The 19170-nt window shown below is 43.7% G+C and overlaps 1 protein-coding gene across 1 annotated transcript in view; it reads right to left on the bottom strand.

Annotated features, from left to right (window-relative positions):
- The window catches only part of LOC108317336 (slit homolog 3 protein-like), a 54901-nt gene that overhangs the window by 2407 nt on the left and 33324 nt on the right, over positions 1 to 19170 (bottom strand). Inside the window, exon 2 of the mRNA XM_017547714.2 lies at positions 3710 to 3781. Within this exon, the coding sequence (XP_017403203.2) occupies positions 3710 to 3781 (72 nt within the window). The remainder of the gene's footprint in view (positions 1 to 3709; positions 3782 to 19170) is intronic.

Below are 19170 nucleotides of genomic sequence, written 5' to 3'. Positions count from 1 at the left end.
AGTTCTAAAGCGATATGGATTGAGCATTCCTAATCTGGAATCTGAAATGCTCCAAAATTGGAAAAAAAATTTTTCTTGTTATTTTTTGTTTTCTTTTTAAGAGATGGGGTTTTACAATGTTGCTCAGGCTGGTCTTGAACTCTTGGGCTCAAGCAATCCACCCACCTCGGACTCCCAAAGTGCTGGGATTACAGGCATGAGCCGCCGCACCTAGCCATCAAGACCATCAAGCAGCTTTTTGACTTCTGGATTCCTGTCAGGTTCGGCCAGTGAGAGTCACCAGAAGGAGATCAGAGGGCAGAAGAAGAGCGTGGTTGGGGGATTCATTCTCTATTCCTGCCAAGCCACTTCAGGCTGACTGCATCCTCTACCTAAGACCAAAACTTCTGTGAGGTAGTCCCGACTTTTGCCAGGCTCTGATAACTACTCCCTCTCTGGGCTCCTCGAGGCCCAGGGGACAGTAGTGGCTCCGTTTTGACTCCAGCCTCAAGGAACTGCAGTATCTCCTCCCTAGGTTTCTCTTAACTTTGCCCACATCTCTGTAAACGATTCTTTACTTCGCTGTCCTCATTTGCCTTCTTTCCTGCTGGGACCCTCACTGACCAGGTATCTACTTCACTTCAAGGTCTGCTTCCTAGATCCCTCAGAGTCCAGCCTAGAACCTGGCACTCAGAGGCTCAATAAACCATCAATATTTGATGAATAAATGAATCAATGAGTGAATGAACTAAGACTCTCCCATCCAGATTTCTGGGCTGAGATGCAGGCCAGGAGGATGCAATAAAGCCATCGATATCTTTCCCGCATTTTCAGACAGAGGATCCAGGAAGGGCTGGACATCCAGAAGGGCTGTCCATGGCTGGAGTCTGTTCCGAATTAGAAGAACAGAGCCTGTGTTCATTTTCAGCTCTTTTGGCATTTTTTTTTTTTTTTTTTTTTTAGTTTTATCACTGGATCAGGATGGGAAATTGCCTCCATGTGATGATGATGGCTGGGGCTGAGTTTAACTTTTTTATTAACCCCGTTTGGGATAAAGCTGGGTCCCACATTGTGAGCATAGCAGAGCCCTTAAACGGACTACTAAGAAATGGAACATAATTGATACCACCAGAAGAGACTTTTTCCTACTCCCACCCATGGAAGAAAAAAAAAATTGTCCTGGGCAATTCTTCTATCTTCTCCTTAAATGCTCTTCATTTGAGGAAAATTGCTCTGGGTTGAGACTGAAGTTCTTTAATCTCTGTTTTATCTGCTTTTGCCCATTTTAACAGTTTGACATAGAAATGGGTGGCAAATTATTCAAGACTACTGAATCTTTTCTAGCTTCTCTAGAAATTGTAAATAAGAAACAGATATGGGGAATGTGCCAAGGTGTGAAAAAAATCTTTTCAAAAAAGATAGTTGTCTAGGTTACTCAGCTAAAAAGAATAGATTGAAGAAAAATATGGTAAAAATGTCTGGATATTTTATTGGTGTTAGTTAGAAAGCATTTCAGCTATTCCACCAGGCAGATTCTTTCACAGTAATAAAGGGCCACTTGAATGGGATTGTCTTTGAGTTGATAAGGAAGATAATGAAACAGAGTATATTAATAGTCTAACGGGGGGAGGAGGGGAAGGCTTTCTGGCATTGCTTATCAAAATAAGGGGAATGTACCAATTAACTGAAAAGATAAACTGTAGTCAAAGGAATGTTGCAGACCATCCAGGGGACATTAAAACAATCTTTTGTGATTATTTTAAACTTTATACTTGCAGAGAGCAGATACGAAAATTGGAATTTTTATTAGTCTTTCTGATGTAACGCTAAGAAAATCAAGAGTTGTTTTTGACTTTGTTAGAAGATGAAGCATTAGGTGAAATATCTAACTTGCATAAAAGGAAATCTCTCACAGACGCAGAGGAAATAAATTTAAAAAAATAAAGAGAGAAGGTAAACAAGCATGTATTTTTTAACCTGGAAAATGACATACAATCGGCAGTTCCTACCTATACCTGTTCAATAACAATCATCCTAAAACTGAATCATGGAATTCCCCCACCCTTATCCCAATCTCGATTCTGATCCTCCCATACCTTGTCAGAACTACCAGTCACTTGACAGACACATGGTTGCCGGAGCAAAAGAAGGACCTGGCCCAGGGTGTGCCTTCCCTTTGAGGGTGGTGAGAGGAGAGTGTCAGAGACCAAAGACGGAGAACATGTTGGCGCGGAGAGCATCTGCAAGCTAGAGGCCCAGCATTCAGATCCCCACGTCCCTACACATGAGTACACAAGAGCAGCTCAGAAAAGCCCCCAAATTATCAGTGTTACATTTACAAAATGGGTGGACTATCACTGCCTTAGTTTTCTCAGCTTTGTATAACACAAATGCACAGTGGCACCGCATGGAGGTTAGAGAGCACAGAGTCTGGGTTCCAATTCCAGCTCCTTCGGTCACCTGCTATGTGGAAGTGGGACTACTTCACCTATCCACGCCTCTGTTGCCTCTGCTACAAATAGGGGCTTATCATACTGCCCACCTTGTATGTTACCACTATGTAATATCACACTGAGCCCATGAAAGTATCATGTCCATCATCATCATTACTAACAACTCAATCAGAAAAGAAAAACAGTGTTGTGAAATTAATGCTTCACAGGTAGTCGTGAGAATAATCAGAAAATGTTAAAACTGTGAAGCACCACATGTGTAACTATGAGAGTTGAAAATAATTCTAACTACATATTCCCTGTATTGCAGATGAGAAAACTGAGGCCCATGGAGGAAAAGTAATTTGCCCAAGGTTTCATGGGTAGCTAATTCTGAATCAGGACCAGAACCTGGTGCTTGCTGTCCCAAGTACAAAATTCATTCTGTTTATTATATAGGGCTATTGGTAAAAAGGAGGTAGCTTCAGGTATCAAGACTTTAGCTGTTACTTCTTGTAACAATTTGCCAGCCAAGATTCCATGGCATACAAATACCAAGGCAGTGACCAAATGGCCCAGGCTGTACTTTTTGTCTGGAGCCATGCTTTATGGGTCAAAATTAACCACCAAGTAAAGAAGAAAAAGAAGATCTAAATTGCTTGTTCCTGTACGTCTCTGAATGTCTTCGACTTTTCAACGGACAAGCACTTGGGAAGTTTCTTATCACTCACAGACTTAAGGATGGATGAAAGTTTTCAATATTCAGCAATGAAACCTAATATTCCTTGCTCCCCTAGTCCATCAATGCCCATCTCAAATTTTGCTACCTGTCTGCACAGCTGTGGGTGTTCAACAAGGGCTCTGACCCTTTCTGATGGTCTCCTCCCCTCCTCTCCATTAAGCTACAAGACAAATAACTTTTGTCCTGATTGCTCTTTTAATGCACAGGCTGGAGAAGAAATCATAATCTCTATGGAAGGGAAGCATGGTTAGTCAATCTGACATTGCTGTCATCCTAGAAGCTGGGCATGTTGATTTATTTGTTCATAGCCTTCCGCTTTCCCTATCACTGGAACTAAGTTCTTCCATCAATCTAGCTTGGCCAGCAGCATCCAGACACGGAATGTGATACCTGTGAGCATGCGAGTACACTACTGAGGGGCTTTCTGCTGCAGAATGTGAATTCCTGTTGTCCAGGGCTTGGGAGTGTGATGTCAGGGGCAATGGAACATTTATTTTTTTTTGTGAGGCTGAAGAGCTAAAAATGAAAATGCACCAGAGAGCTATCAACTACTTACAAGACTCGGAGGTTCTTGAGCCCAGCGAAGTCCATCTTGGTGATCCTGGTGATATTATTTCTGTCCAGGTCACTGCAATGGAGAACAAATTCAGGTCAGATTTTTGTGGGTTACAATTATGGTCTATTTAATCCAGACTGGCTTGGACTGAAGGGACATTGCTTGTCCAGAAGAAGGCAATGCTGTTGATTAACGATATCCCTTGAGCATGCCCGGCTAACCTAAGGATATTGTGTGGAATAAACCATTCATTATGTGCATAGAAGAACTCTTTATGTTTAACTGCCTGCCTTCTGTGGTCCTTTCTTTAGGTAACAAATTTTTCTGTTGGAAGTTTCTCCTCCCCCAACTCTCAGATCATGTCATACAAATGGGGCTGACCCTCTTCCCAGCTCTAGGCACGGGCATCTGATCCAGGCCAGGCTGGTAAATATCTTCAGTCTCTCTGACCACAACAATTGTTTCAGAAATGCCTAAGTACTCAAAACCCCAATAACTATTTACCTACTGGGATTGCTAAGTTGTTCAGGGTAGCCAGAAGCCATCTCGCCACCACAAAAATAGTGAGCAGATATGATGCTCTCCTGTGAATGTCCAGACCCACTCATGCCTGAAGCCAGATACCTCTGTATTTTAAGAGTGTGTGACCTATTCTATCCCATCTCTCCTCTATTTTGATTTAAACCAGTTTGAGTTGAATTTTCTGTCACTTGAAATCAAAACAACTTGCCTAACTTTGGTATGTTGCTAGAAATCAACAAGACAAAAATTGTCTATTTTCCAGCTGGTCTGCAAACTCCCTGAGGACAAAGGCCATACCTCATTTAACTCAATACTCAACATAGTTGGTAGAATATGTACTTGGTACACAGCAGAGGTATCTTGCTCATCTCACAGGTTAGGTAAAGACGTTTGCATGGATTACTTCCGTCTCAACTTGTAGGCTTAAGCTCCTGGATATAGCCCCAAAGAGAAGAATTTGCTGCAGAAGAGCTGAAGTGGTGGTGGTGATATGCAAGTCCGGGTGGAGGGGCAGCATGGATCATGGAAAACCAGTTAGGAAAAACTGAAGTCAGGAATGAGCCTGTGACCAATTGTATGAGCATTCTGTGTTTACTAAAATAATCTAACAAGACTGAATGCCAAAAAGGAACATGCTACAATTCTCAATAAAAGATGCTGAATAATTGATCCTTACACATTATGCCTTCTCTAACCCTAACTTTTCAGGATTTTGGCCCTTGGAGTTTCAACAAGGCATCTGAATTGTCTTTGCTTTCTTTCTCAACACTTTATACTAACAGCCATTTTTTCCCATGGTGACTCCCCATCCAAATGTTCATCTCTTCTTGGTTTTCCTTCTCACATCCTAAAGATGCCACCCTGCAGTTATGTCTCCTTTATACAGTTGCATAAAAGGAACAGAGAAGGAATTTTCAGATTCTAGCACTTAAAAAAAAATCAAATTTGAGGAGAGATTACTCTCCTGATATCAGACATAATACTGAATTAAAAATCAAGTGAGTCCTTGAGTAACCTCACCCAGGTACCTCCTTCCTTCCTTGAGTTTTCCAATACCTAAAACAGCACCAATGTTGTTTCTGAACTAGTTTGTGATGGAGAAAAACAGTATTTAGACTTCTCTGGCTAATTTGAGTGTTGATTTAGAAAAAAAAAAATTGCAAGAATTGCCCAGGAAAATAAAGAAGGGTTATCCATGCAGGGATTAGAAACCTGCAGACAAATAGAAATCTGTACACACTCCAAAGCATCACACGTGTTCTTCTCACCTCCCATCTGAATTCAGATGGATGTTTGGGGACCTTGACAACTGTGAATATGACAATGCAACTAAGGGTTTAATTACCAGGACACAGCATGGTATCTCAGCAGCTTGTGCCAGCATCTGTAGCACCAATATTTTCAATGAATATTTATTATGTAAAAGCAGAGTGCATTGCTGAAATGCTGAGGATGTAGCGTGGGATGGGGGCTCTGATGTGGGGCTGTCCCAGGCACAGAGTCAGTGTTGGGGAGCTGAGCTTCAGCGGCAGACAATCCTGAGCTTGAATCCCTGTCCTGCCACTTACTGAGTGATCAAAAGGCAGTGTACTTCATCTCTGAGGCATAGTTTCTCCATTTACAAATGAGGCTGACAATCTTGACCTCAGGAGCTTTGATGAGGGTTAAATGAGATGATGTACACGCAGCACTTATTTGGCACTTATTATGTACTCAATCGTGGCAGCTATTACTGTCATTAGTTGAAGCGCATCTCTCCCATCTTCACTCTGAAATTTCAGTCCACCAGCAGAAGCTGACAGCGCAGTACCCCAAGCTTTGTGCCTACAGATGAATCCTGGGATCCCCAAGACACTCTTTGTTGGTGTGCTCTCTTTGTAAAGGTAAAGAGAGGATTTTATTTTGTGGCTGAAAAATAGAATGATGGGGCCAAAAGCACCCCTCTCCCCCGGCTGCCTGTCCTTCACAGCATTTCTGTGGCCCCTATTTTCATGGTATCTGAGTGTAAGTGACACAGGGGCTATGGAGGAGGAATGGGCTCTCCCCTTCCACTGAGCTGTGCTGCCTGCCTCTGCCCACCTCCCAAACACACATACTGCCAGAAAAGGCCAGGGAGCACGTAGGCTTTGAGGTGAGACAGCTCCAGCCCCCAACTCCACACAGCTGGGCTGTGTGAGTTTAATTTACTTAACTTCTCTGGGCCTGCATGCCTGCAGACCATGCGATGATGAGAAACACAAAGCTGGGGCCTGAACACACATGGTTAGAAATGGGAATGGGTTACATTGACCTGGAGGACAGGCTGCCTATCCCAAGGCTAGTCCTCACTGTCTCTACCCAGGCTCCTCCAGACCTTTATGACCTTCAGCTCTGGCCTTAAAGGAGTCCTGGGATGGGTTCTGAACTGTCAGCAGGAGGGGTGATCCTGGATGGGGGGCAAGGACAGTGTCCAGATGTGGATGTGGGAAGTGTGTTGGTCTCCAAACATGTCTGTCATTTCTTTTTTTTTTTTTTTTTGGACACATTTGCTATCAAGATGTAGGGTCTACAGCAATTTCCCTGGAACTTGAGCAGAACTTTGAGACTGCTGGACAAACAGAACTGTGGCAGAAGTGACGCTGCAGAGCTTGAGGCTAGCTTAGAAGAGGCAATGGGGAGCGACTCGCTCCCTCGCTCTCGCTCTCTCACTCTCTCTTCTCACTTGCACTGCAGCTTGAGCTGCCGTATGAGAAAAGGAGATGATCTGAAGCCTCCGTGCTGGTAAGACCACATGGTGGATCAGAGAGAGAGAGAGAGAGAGGAGATGTGCCAGGGAAGACCCAGCCCTGGCTTGAGTCTTTCCAGCCTAGAGGTCAGGCACATTAAGTGCGGATACCTTTGGGACTCAGCCTCAGCCACTATCTGGTAATAACTTATGAGAAGCTCAATGCCAGAATCACCCAGCTGAATGAACCACTCTTGAAATCCTGACCCACAGAAGCTGTAAGAGATAATACAGTCATGTGCCATATAGCAACGTTTCAGTCAATGAGGATGGCATATCCGATGGCGGTCCCGTAAGATTATAATGGAGCTGAAAATTTCTAGTGACATCATAACAACATATCACTTACATGTTTATGTGGTGCTGGGAAAAACAAATCTGTACTGCCAGTTGTATAAAAGTACAGCACATGCAATTATGTACAGTACATAGTACTTGACAATGATAATAAATGACTGTGTTAGTGGAATTTACTATGCCATACTTTTATCACTATTTTAGAGTGTACTCCTACTTGTTAAAAAAAAAAAAAGTTAATGGTAAAACAGCTTCAGGCAGGTCCTTGAGGAGGTATTCCAGAGGAAGTCATTGTTATCTTAAGAGATGACAGCTCCATGCACGTTACTGCCCTTGAAGACCTTCCAGTGGGACGAGATGGGGAGGCGGAAGACAGCGAGATGGATGATCCCAACCTATGTAGGCCTAGGCTAATGTGTGTGCTTGTGTCTTAGTTCTTAATAAAAAAAAAGTTTACAAAGTAAAATAAAAATTGTAAAAGTAGAAAAATGTTTCTAGAATAAGAATATAAGGGAAGAAAATATTTTTGTATAGCTACTTTATAGAAACTATTTTTGTATAGTTTGTGTTTTAAGCTAAGAGCTATTACGAATATCGAAAGTTTATAAAGTTAAAAAGTTACATAGTAAGCTGAGATTACTATTGAAGAAATAATTTTTAGAAAAATGTAGCATAGCCTAAGTGTACAGTGTTTGTCAAATCATCAGTAGTGAATAGTAATGTCCTAGGCCTTCACATCCACTCACCATTCACTCACTGACTCTCCCGGAGCAACTTCCAGTCGTGCAAGCCCCACTCAAGCTAAGTACCTATTTAGGTATACTATGTTTTATATTTTTATACTGTATTTTTATTTATGTGCCTTTCTTTTCTATGTTTATATATTTAGCCAGGCATGGTGCTATATACCAATAGTCCCAGCCACTCAGGAGGCCGAGGTAGGAGGATTGCTGGAGCAATCCAGGAGTGCAAGACTGGACCGAACATCAGAGCAAGACCCTGTCTCTTAAAAGAACAGCAACAAAACAATAGATATCCAGATACACAAATACGCACCATTGCTCAGCAATGTGTTACAACTGCCTCTAGTATTCAGTAGAGTAACTTGCTGTGCAGGTTTATAGCCAAGAAGCAATAGGCTATAACCGTATCACCTAAATGTGTAGTAGGCTATACCACCTAGGTTTATGAAAGTGCAATTCTGACTTTCACACAACAATGAAACTGCCAAGGACACATTTTTCAGAATGTATCCCTGACATTAAACACATGACTGTACTAAAGTGAGCTCTGTGTCTTAACCCATGAAGTTTTGGGGTGATTCATTTTGCAACAGTAGAAAGGTGGAACAGAAAGGAGGAGAAAGTCACCTTCTGAATACTCAATACTTACCATTAGCAATGGAACCCCATTCACATGGCTTTTCGTGGCAAGGCCTTTGAGACTTGCATACCACCTCCGAGAACCTCAGTTCTGTCATTGTGGTCAAAGATGGCTCATGGGGGCAGAAGGCTGCCAAGTTATTCTGGGGATAAGGTGAGGATTGTTCCTTCTCTCAGGCACAAAGGAGTAAAGACTGCATAATTAGAGATGCCCATCCCTCCAAGTGGGATTGAAGATAATGGGATTCATCTATGTTACATTAGTAATCACAGTAATGATTATCATTCATTGAATATTGTGGCAGACTGGTGAGTTGCCTTGAGTTGTGCTCAAGACAGAGGGAAAAAGGCTTCATGAACTCACCAGTCTGCCACAATGCTCAACGAATGATAATCACAGATAACTCATCAGCCTGAGCATACAGATAGATTACATTTCCCAGCTTTCCTTGCATGTATGTGCAGCCATGTGACTGAATTCTCATCACTATTACAGGAGCAAAAGTACTGCATGCTGCCTTCAGGCCTGAGGAATAAAACTTCCTGCCCCATCATCCACACTCTTTCTCTCCTCTCATCTTGGGTGGGATTCAGTACATACAGTGGAGGACCCTAGGGATGGGAAACTGAAAGAGCCTGAGTCCCTGAATGACTGCATGGAACAGAGACTTCTCCTTCCTTGATCCCCCTACTGCCTCCTGCCGCCATTTACACACATTAGACTCAGGCGTATTCAAGAAATAACTCCTAAACCACTGAAATTTGGGAAGTATTTGTTATGGAAGTCTACATTGACAAATGGAACATCGTTGATACAACAGCTTTCTAAGCTTTTTTATTTTATTTTTGGGGAGACTGAGTCTCACTGTCATCCAGGCTGGATGGAGTGCAATGGTGTAACCTTAGCTCACTGCAACCTCTGCCTCCAGGGATGAAGTGATTCTCCTGCCTCAGCCTCCCAAGTAAGTGGGATTACAGGCGCCCACCACCATGTCTGGCTAATTTTTTTTGTATTTTTAGTAGAAATAGGGTTTCACCATGTTGGCCAGGCTGGTCTCGAACTTTTGACCTCAGGTGATCCACTCATCTCGGCCTCCCAAAGTGCTGGGATTACAGGCGTGAACCACTACGCCTAGCCTTCGACACTTTCTTCTTCTCTTTGCAATAGTTCTGAAAGGTAGGTATTATCTTACTTTAACAGATTAAAATGCTGTAGATCAACCTTAATAAAAGCTGATATTTGCTCAACCCATACAACGCACCAGGTACTATGCTAAGGACTTTGTTCATTTTATCTAATCTAGACAGCAACAGCATATGGTACTATTATCTCATTTTTCACATAAGGAGACTGCAGCTTGGTTTCCCCCATTTCCACCCTAAGCTTAGATTTTTACTAATAAAGAAATTTGACATGAGTTCACACACCAGGAAGTGGGTAATGCCGAGATTTGAACCTGGGCTCTCTGAATGCAAAGTCCATGGTTTCCCTTATCACATCCTACTGGTCATCTACCACTAGAGCATTTTTCTACTGCATCAGGTTATCCACTGAATTTTTTAAAAGAATGTATAAATACATACCCAAACAAATAAACAGAATTTCCCACTCCCATGCCTTGGAAGAAAACAAAGACATATCCTTAGTAGCTTTGCTTTCCCCACTCCAGCCAAGATGGCACATTTCCTACAGAGCCTCCCAGTGAAGTCCCAGCCAGGGGAAGTGTCTGAGCCCCCTCTGCAAGCTCAAGGAGGAAGAGCTTTCTTGCTGTTTGCCCCTGTCTGGTTTTGGTCATGCTACTCTGCATCTACCATGTTGCCTCTATAAACAGGCATCACCATGGTAATTTAGATTATTTTTCCCCTTCCCAATCAGTGAATCATAAACCAATGCTGAGTCTTGGAGCTTTGTGGTATTTTCACATCTGTTTGACACCTTGGGTGGGGTAGGGACAAAGAATAATTCAGAACAACGTTGGAAAAAATGAAACAAAGATGACATTTTCTAGGTCAGGCCACTGGCCCTATCTTGGCACATGTATATCCATACCCTTCTTATTATTCATTCTGTGGCATTCCTGCAAAATTTTCTTCTGGCTGTGGCACATCTGGGAAGAGCAAGGAGTGAAAAAACAGCCTCAGTGAAACAGCATCATGTGGGGAAAACGGCTTCAATTATAAATTCAAATGGTGTGGATTTGAATCTCAACCTTTTTGCTCCTTAGCTATATGGCTTTGAGAAAGGTGCTTGACTTTATGGAGCTCCAGTTGTTGTTGATGTGATTTTTGTAAAACATGACCCAAAATACCACCTCTGTTGGATTACCATGAGGCTTAATGGAGAAAGTATGAGAGGAAGTACTTTTCTGAGATGGAATCTCACTCTGTTGCCCAGGCTGGAGTGCAGTGGCACCATCTCAGCTCACTGCAACCTTCACCTCCAGGGTTCAACCAATTCTTCTGCCTCAGCCTCCTGAGTAGCTGGGATTATAGGTACCCACCACCACACCTAGGTAGTTTTTGTATTTTTACTAGAGACAGGTTTTCACCACGTTGGTCAGGCTGGTCTTGAACTCCTGACCTCAGGTGATCCACTGGCCTCGGCCTCCCAAATTGCTGGGATTACAGGCCTGAGCCACCACACCCGAGGAAGTACTTTCTAAGAGCATTTAGAGGGGTTAATTTTTCACCCACAGGCAACAACTGGTAGGGAGAGGATGCAATGGTGTAGCTGCCTGGGATAGACTTTTAGAAAGATGTTCATCTGTGATGGTGAAACACACATAGTTGGGGAGCACACCATTGCTGAGACTGGACTTTTAAGACTATCTGTCCCCTGTAAACCAAGTGTTTACAGAATACTGCCTTCTGCGTTTCAGGAAAGAAGATCAGGTCTCAACATGAGGTGAACTTGTAGGGGCCGCCATACGATGTAGTCATTTCCTATTACAAGGATATGCAAGCAAAGAGTAAGTTAACTCATTTTGGGTATGATGTCTAGGAGATCCTTGTGATGAGGAGGAGGCTGGACTGCTTGGCCTATAAAGTCCTGTCATTCTGTCAATAACTCTGTAATTGTCATCTGTTGGGAACCCATAACCAAATGAATTTTTTGAAAATGAAATATGGCTTGGTCCTTGCTCTCAAGAAGCCTGGAGTCTAGGTGAGGAGATGAGCTAAGACTTAGATTCTTCGAGAACAAGGCAAGAATTTGCAAAATGAAATGTTAAGGGATATGGTCTAAACATCCTGGGGAATAGACAAGCAGGAAGTCAGAGAGAAGACCTGCTGCTCCTGAATAAGGCTTTCAAGGTATGATGTCTCCACATTCAAGGTCCCAGCGTGGTTATCTCAGTGGATTGTTCATGGTTACAGATTGAACTCCTTGTTCTACTCTTTCCCCTCTTCTCACAACTGTACTTGAGTAGTCTTTTAAAAAAATAAACAATTTTTTAAAAAAGATCTCATGGTGTGATTTAAGGACTCCTACTCAGGAAAGGGGTAAGAGGAGCCAGAATTAAGAGGCCCCCATAGCACTTCCTGACCTTCATTAACCACCAGCAAATCAGAACAAGTTGGCAAGAAAGCAGTGGCCTCAGTTTCAGTTATCCACTGACTATGCTTTCCAACTGAATGGGCCACATCACAGGAACGGCAGGGTTGTGTGCCCTTTCACTTCCCTATGAGTTAGGCAGGAGATGGGGGAAGGATAACACTGATGACAGGGTATTCATCTTCCCTGACAGCTTACCCAGGTTAGCTAGTTTTGCCACCAAAGGTCACAGTTCTTTTTTATGACTGTCCATTTCTTGGTTCCAGGACACTTTTCTTCCTATTTCTTCTGGCTTAGATGTGGTAACTGCTCCATTGCTTCTACTGTCTTGGGTTCTACATTATCTTTTGCAATTCTCTGAAACATATCCACACCTCTGAAATGATCCCTTTGTAAATCAACCCTCCTGGAATATTCCTAATTTGAATTTTAGTTCTGTTTTCGATTTCTTACAGATACATCATTCATTCATTTATTCATTCATTCATTCAACAAGTCTTCACCATTAAGTTTCAGGAGTTGTGCTAAATGCTGGTATACAGGTATAAACAATACTGGCATGGTCTCTGCCCGTAAGAAATTCAGTTTAGGGGGAAAAAATATATAAAGGAGCAATTACCATGGACTGTGATAAATGCTCTATACCATAGCTTGGCAACCTTTTTCTTTAAAGGCCAGATAGTAAATAATTTGGGTTCTGCCAGCCATGGTTTCTATCACAACTATTCAACTCAGCTTTGTAGTGTGAGAGTAGCCTTAGACAATATATAAATAAATGAGCATGGCTATATGCCAATAAAACTTTATTTACAAAGACAGACTGAAGGCTGAATTTGGCCCAGGGGCTATTGTTTATAGACTCCTGCTCCATACTATGCCAGAGGCATAAACAAAAACTTGCAGAAGAGTATGGGGGAATGAGTATGGAGTAATTGGGGTATAGGGTCAGGGGAGGCATCCAGGAAAAGGTGACATTTTAATTGAGACCTCAAGAAAGAGTTGGCTATATTCAGGTTGGCATGGGAATATGTGAGAGAGAGAGAAAAAGATTTTTAGGTTAAAAAAAAAAAAAAAAAACCCAGCATGTATAAAAACCCAGAGGCATTGCCTTAGGATAACTGCCAGCAGATTTATTTGGCTGTTAAAGCAAGTTGCAAGAGAAAAGCAGGTTTTTCTTTCCTTCCTCCTTCTCTTCTTTCCCTCCTTTCCTTGCTTCCCTCATTCCTTCTTTCGTCTCTTCTTTCCTTGTTTCCTTCCTTCCCTCTCCCTCTCCTTTCCTTTTTTTAAATCCCTCCCTCATTTCCTTGCTTCTTTTCTTCTACAACAAACCTTTATTAAACACCCACTCCAGACCTGGCACTATGCTGGTGGCTAAGGATAGACTGTCGAATAATAGCAAAGAAGTTCCTTTTAAGGAACTTTTATTTTTTTGCTGGGTGTGGCAGACAGATTCTAAGGTGGTACCCAGGATCACCACCTTCCCCTCTCCTTGAGTGGGCAGAACCTAGAGACCTGCTTCTAACCCATGCAACACAACAAAGGTGGTCAGATGTCACCTTTGTGACATGTTACATGGGACCGCAATGCCCATCTTGCTATAGGACTCTTTCTCTTGCTGGCTGTGATGTGGCCATGTTTGGGAGGCCCACATCACAAGGAAATGAAGGCAGCCTCTACCCACAACCAACCAAGAACTCAAACAACCAGCAGGAACCTGAAGCCCTCTGCCTAACAGGCCGAGAGGAACTGAATTCTCCTAATAATCTTGAGAGCTTCGAAGCAGGTCCTTCTCCAGTCAAGCCTTGAGATGAAACCACAACCTCAACCAAACGCTTATGTGCAGCCTTATGAGACCCTGAAGCAGAGGGCACAGCCAAATAGAAGGTGCTGAATGTGTGTGTTTTTAAAGCCACCAAGTTCGCTGCAAGATCATTATACAACAATAAAAAACTAACACGGGGTGGGGGGGGGTGCAGGGCAGGAAACGGGGGCGGAGACACGCAACTGCAAATAAACAAGGAGACTACAGATTGCAGGATGGGCATAGCCAGAAAACAGTGCAGGGCAAGGTGAAGAGAACAAAGATGTGGTGAGAGGCAGTGAAGGCACTCCCCTCCCTAGGGTGTCCAGGAAGAACCTCTTATAGACATTGAGATTTGGTCAGAGACTGGAAGGAAAAGAAGGATCCAGTCGAAGGAGAGGCTGAAGGGAGACGTTGCCAGGTAGAGGAACAGAAACAAAAAGGCCCTGAGAGAAGAAAGCAATAAAAGGGAGGTCCAGGTGACAACAGTGGAGTGGCACCAAACGGGATCATAGAGGCAGGTGGTGCCCAGACTGTGAGGCATCTATGGGGCGGACAACATGCTTGGGGGTTGGAACTATAAAAGGGGCCAAGCAGGGAAACCACTGATTTAACAGCTCTTGGCCTCACTCCCCTGCCATCAATCCTGCCAGATTAAGTCCCCCAAATGTCAATTTCATTCCACAGCTCAATAAGAAGGGGGTTCTCATTACCGTCCTCAGCTTGCCTCATTTAATTCTTCCTTCTTTATAGCCACAGACATGTATTGAGCACCTATCAGACTCAGGAACTGAACTAGGCACTCCATCGGAACATCTTTTCCTGCTGTATGCTGGCCTCAGAAGCCCTCAAAGTCCTGCGTCCATTTAAATCCTACTGCTCTGTTAAGGGCTGAATTGTGTGCCCCAAAAGATAGTTAGAAGTCCTAACACAGATGTAATCAGAGTAAAGTGAGGTCATTAGGGTGGGCTCTCATCCAGTAGGACTGGTGTCCTTATTAGCAAAGGGGACAGGGCTGAGCACAGTGACTCACACCTCTAATCACAGCATTTTGGGAGGCCAAGGCAGTAGGATTACTGAGGCCAGAAGGGAGTTTGAGACCAGCCTGGGCAACATAGCAAGATCCTTTTTCTACAAAAAAGAAACCTAGCCAGGCATGGCGGTACTCGCCTATAGTCCTAGATACTCAGGAGGCTGAGGTGGTAGGATTGCTTAAGCCCAGGCAGGAAGAGGCTGCATTGAGCAATGATTGTACCAGTCCAGCCAGAGTGACAGAGCAAGATCCTGTCTCTGAAAAACAAACAATAATAATAATAATTAAAAGAAGACGGGACAGACACGCAGGGATAGCGCCGTGTGACAACAGAAGCAGAGACTGGGATGATGCAGCTGCAGACCAAGAACACCAAGGGCTGCTGGCAGCCCAGGAGCCAGGAAGGAGCAAGGAAGGGCCCTCCCCTGCAGATTCCAGAAGGATCCTGGCCCTGATGACACCTCGATTGCAGATTGCGAGGCTCCAGATGTCTGAAAGGATAGATTGTTGTAAGGCACCCAGTTTGTGGTACGTTGTTATGGCAGCCCCAGGACACAGATATGCCTAGTGTTCAGGCTTTGTCTGGCCCCACACGCCCCCTGCAGCCTCCCCCAGATGCTTCATCCCATGCTAGCTTCTCCCTTCCCTGAACTTCTGAACTTCTGGATCATTCAGCCTCTCCCTGCACAACTCATTTTGGTCTTTCATCACGTTTCCTTGCACCTCTTACACTGCTGCCTGTTTCCTGCGTGTTTGCCTTGTCTCCCAAAGGACGTTGAAGAGGATACTCCCCAACTTCCTCCAGACACCTTGGATGAAGTAAGGCCCCGTGGAGACACTCAGAAAAAGGTATTCTAGGTTTCTTGGGGTAGAAAAACAAAGGGTTTAAAAAAAATTTTACATTTTGCTTATCAGTATTATCAATGTTTTCTGGAGTAAACATATTACTCATGCACCTCATATCTCCCCAAAAAAGCACTGAAAAAAGGAGTCCAGTTAATCTAAGATTCTCCGCATAGATGAAGTGACCATGCAGAGTTTAAGCTAGTCAAGGCTCTAGAGTTCTAGCCATTTGGCCAAAAGAAGAAGGGTGTTTTTTTTGTTGTTGTTTTGAGATGGAGTCTCACTCTGTCTCCCAGGCTGGAGTGCAGTGGCATAATCTCGGCTCACTGCAACCTCCACCTCCTGGCTTCAAGGGATTCTCCTGCCTCAGCCTCCTCAGTAGCTAGGACTACAGGCGTGAGCCACCACACCTGGCTAATTTTCGTAGAGACGAGGTTTCACCATGTTGGCCAGGCTGGTCTCAAACTCCTGACCTCAAGTGATCTACCTGCCTTAGTCTGTCAAAGTGTTAGGATTACAGGCTTCAGCCACCATGGCTGGCCGGAAGATGCACTTTGATGAGCCCAAGGGCAGACCTCAGAAACTGCTCACATCAGGCTGTCCTAATGGTTGTCTTCCTCCGTCTCCTCTCCCCAGTCCAAAGGACCTAATGCCAGCCACCCAGCTACCCAGCTACCCTGATGAAAGAGAGAAACAGTATGTGTTCAAAAACCATCAAATCACCTTCCTACCAGGTCAAGGACAGCAGCGTTGCCCTTCAGATCACCCTCATAGGGCTCCCATCTCATGCTTTACCTCTCCAGACTCACACCGCAGGAGGCATTATTAAATATTCTGATTTTTGCACTTCGTTCTCATCTGTTACATAACCACATGCAAGTTTAAAAACATACATGCATTTGGGAAAGAAATGAGCTGAATTTGATTTTAAAAACTGGCTTCACACTACCTCAGTTGTTTGGGAACTAAGCCTCTCTGGGCTAAATTTTTGGCTTGGCAACACTCTCGCATATATAATTTTACACCTGCAAAAGCTTGCAGCCAGCCCTGTGCAGACAACTACCTGCAGGAAGAAGAGGCCAAACAGAGGGGCAACCCAGGTGGTTGGATGTCCTCACGGTGAGGGCCTGTAAAGAGGAGTGGGTGTGGGGTCTCTATTCTTTCATCCCTTGCAGCAGGACTCCCTGCCCCTGTTTTGCTCCATTCAGCTCCATGCTCCAGGAAAAAAAAAAAAAAAAAGCAGCATACAACTAGCTCTTTGCTGAGAACAGCAGAGGTGAACTTACAAACTGGTAGCCCACCGGTGAGCTCTGGCCTGCAGACCTGCAGATCTGCGTAACCTGGTTCTCTCTGTGATTTTCACATATGCAAATTAATTGCCAATTTGGGAGCATTTCAAATACAAATCTGCAATTCTGGCTTGTCTCCAAAAATCAGTCCATCAAATAACATGGATTTTTGTGGCCACCGTAAGCTGGTACTAGGAGGCAACTCCCCACTTTGCAGAAGGTACATGCCCTGCAATTCATCAGTCCATCTGATCTGATTTCCTCACTCAAGTTACCTCCTTCGTCTTTTAGGCATCACAGTCCGAGATCCCTGCTGCCGAACATAATGCGTAAGGAGGCAAGCCCTAGAATCAGATAGCCTAGGCTCAAATCTTAGCAAATAGACCATGATTTGGGGCAAGTTACTTACCCCATCCCTAAGCTCCTGTTTCTCCATCTTTAAATGGGTGTAATAAGCACAGTACCTACCTCCTACGATACTGCAAGGATTAAATGAGGTGTTATGTGTAAAGTGATTCTGGCCCACGGCTGTTCATGCAGTAAGTACTCAAAAAGTAACCATCAATTGACTGATTATTATTCAGGCAAAATGTGAGCAGGAGTAAGATGATGATGTTGGCAGGACCTTGCTGCTTCCAACACAAAGGGGCACCTGGTCTAATCCACAGCCCCACCCAAAATGTCCTTCATCCCCTCCAGGCACACCAAAGCATCTGCAGAGACAGTGATCCCTTCCAGACACACCCAGGACATCCCAGCCCTCACACTCAGAAATAAACAGAAAATCCTTCCTAATTTCTTCCTGTGATGACTTAAGGTAATGTGTTCTTTTCTCAGCACTAACCTCCAGGTGGTGACCATCAGTCCAAAGGGTTCACCTTTTATGTCCCTTATTATCATACCCAGAAATCTCAAATCCTTCCAATTCCTTAGAAGGCTTGTTCTCACAACCCTTCCCTGCACTGCATAGGAGAACATGTGATAAAATGGCTCCTCTGACCACTGGGAGGCAGAAAACAAATCCTAGGAGAGATTCGAGTCAGCCTTTGGAAATGTAGCCAAATGTAGAGAATACGGTATGGCAAAAATCGTGTTTTGTGTTCACCAAACGGTTCCATTTTCCTCCTAGGCAAACAGCAAGATTAAATTTCCTGTGCCCTTTGCATCTAAGTGGGACAATATGACTGATTTCTGAAGAAAAGGAATGTGGGTGGAAATAATACGTGCCATTTCCAGGCAAGGCTATAAAACATCCTTCAAGCATGTCACTCTTTTTCCTCTTCTTGTCTTCCTGGCATGTAGAGATCATGTGTCAAAAATGGTGAGGTCCCCAAAAGGAAAGCAGCCTGGGTTCCTAAGTGACAATGTGGAGCATAAGCCACCTAAGACCACCCAGATCAGCTCTACTGGACTCTGATATGAGGAAGAGGAGGCAATACAGCTTTATTGTGTTTTGCTACTGATATATCTGGGCTTATTTGTTGCTGCAGCTTATCCTTGTCTATGCTAACTGATACACCTAGAAATATGGCATAGTAGGAAAGAATGGTCCAAAAGTTAGGCACCCATGATCTTTATCCACACTAACTCACAACATGACTGTGTAAAATTTTCCTTCCTCACCTTTAAAAGGAGGAAAATAAACTGGCTGATCCCCTAGGGTCACAATAATTCTCACTGGCTTTGGAACCTAACACATATTACTTTAAGCAATGTTTTAAGAAGGCCACTTAAGTCAATAGAGGTGCAAATGCTGCAGCCAACCCATCTTAAGGTCCAAAGAACTTTCTGCTATTTATTATGCAAAAGCCAATCTGCAACGAGTGTTTACCATGTGCCACGGACTATGCCAACCACTTCATGTTTGGGGCCTTTCTTTTAATCCTCACGACCAGCCTATGTGGTTGATGCTATGAGTCCCATTTTACGACTGAATAAATAGAGGCACAGGGAGATTATGACACTTGTCTACAGTCA

The sequence above is a fragment of the Cebus imitator genome, unplaced genomic scaffold (genome assembly GCF_001604975.1).
Source record: "Cebus imitator isolate Cc_AM_T3 unplaced genomic scaffold, Cebus_imitator-1.0 Scaffold200, whole genome shotgun sequence".
NCBI classification, from domain to species: domain Eukaryota; kingdom Metazoa; phylum Chordata; class Mammalia; order Primates; family Cebidae; genus Cebus; species Cebus imitator.
The sequence above is the reverse complement of the archived record's forward strand: the minus strand, read 5'-3'. Positions and strand labels throughout refer to the sequence as shown.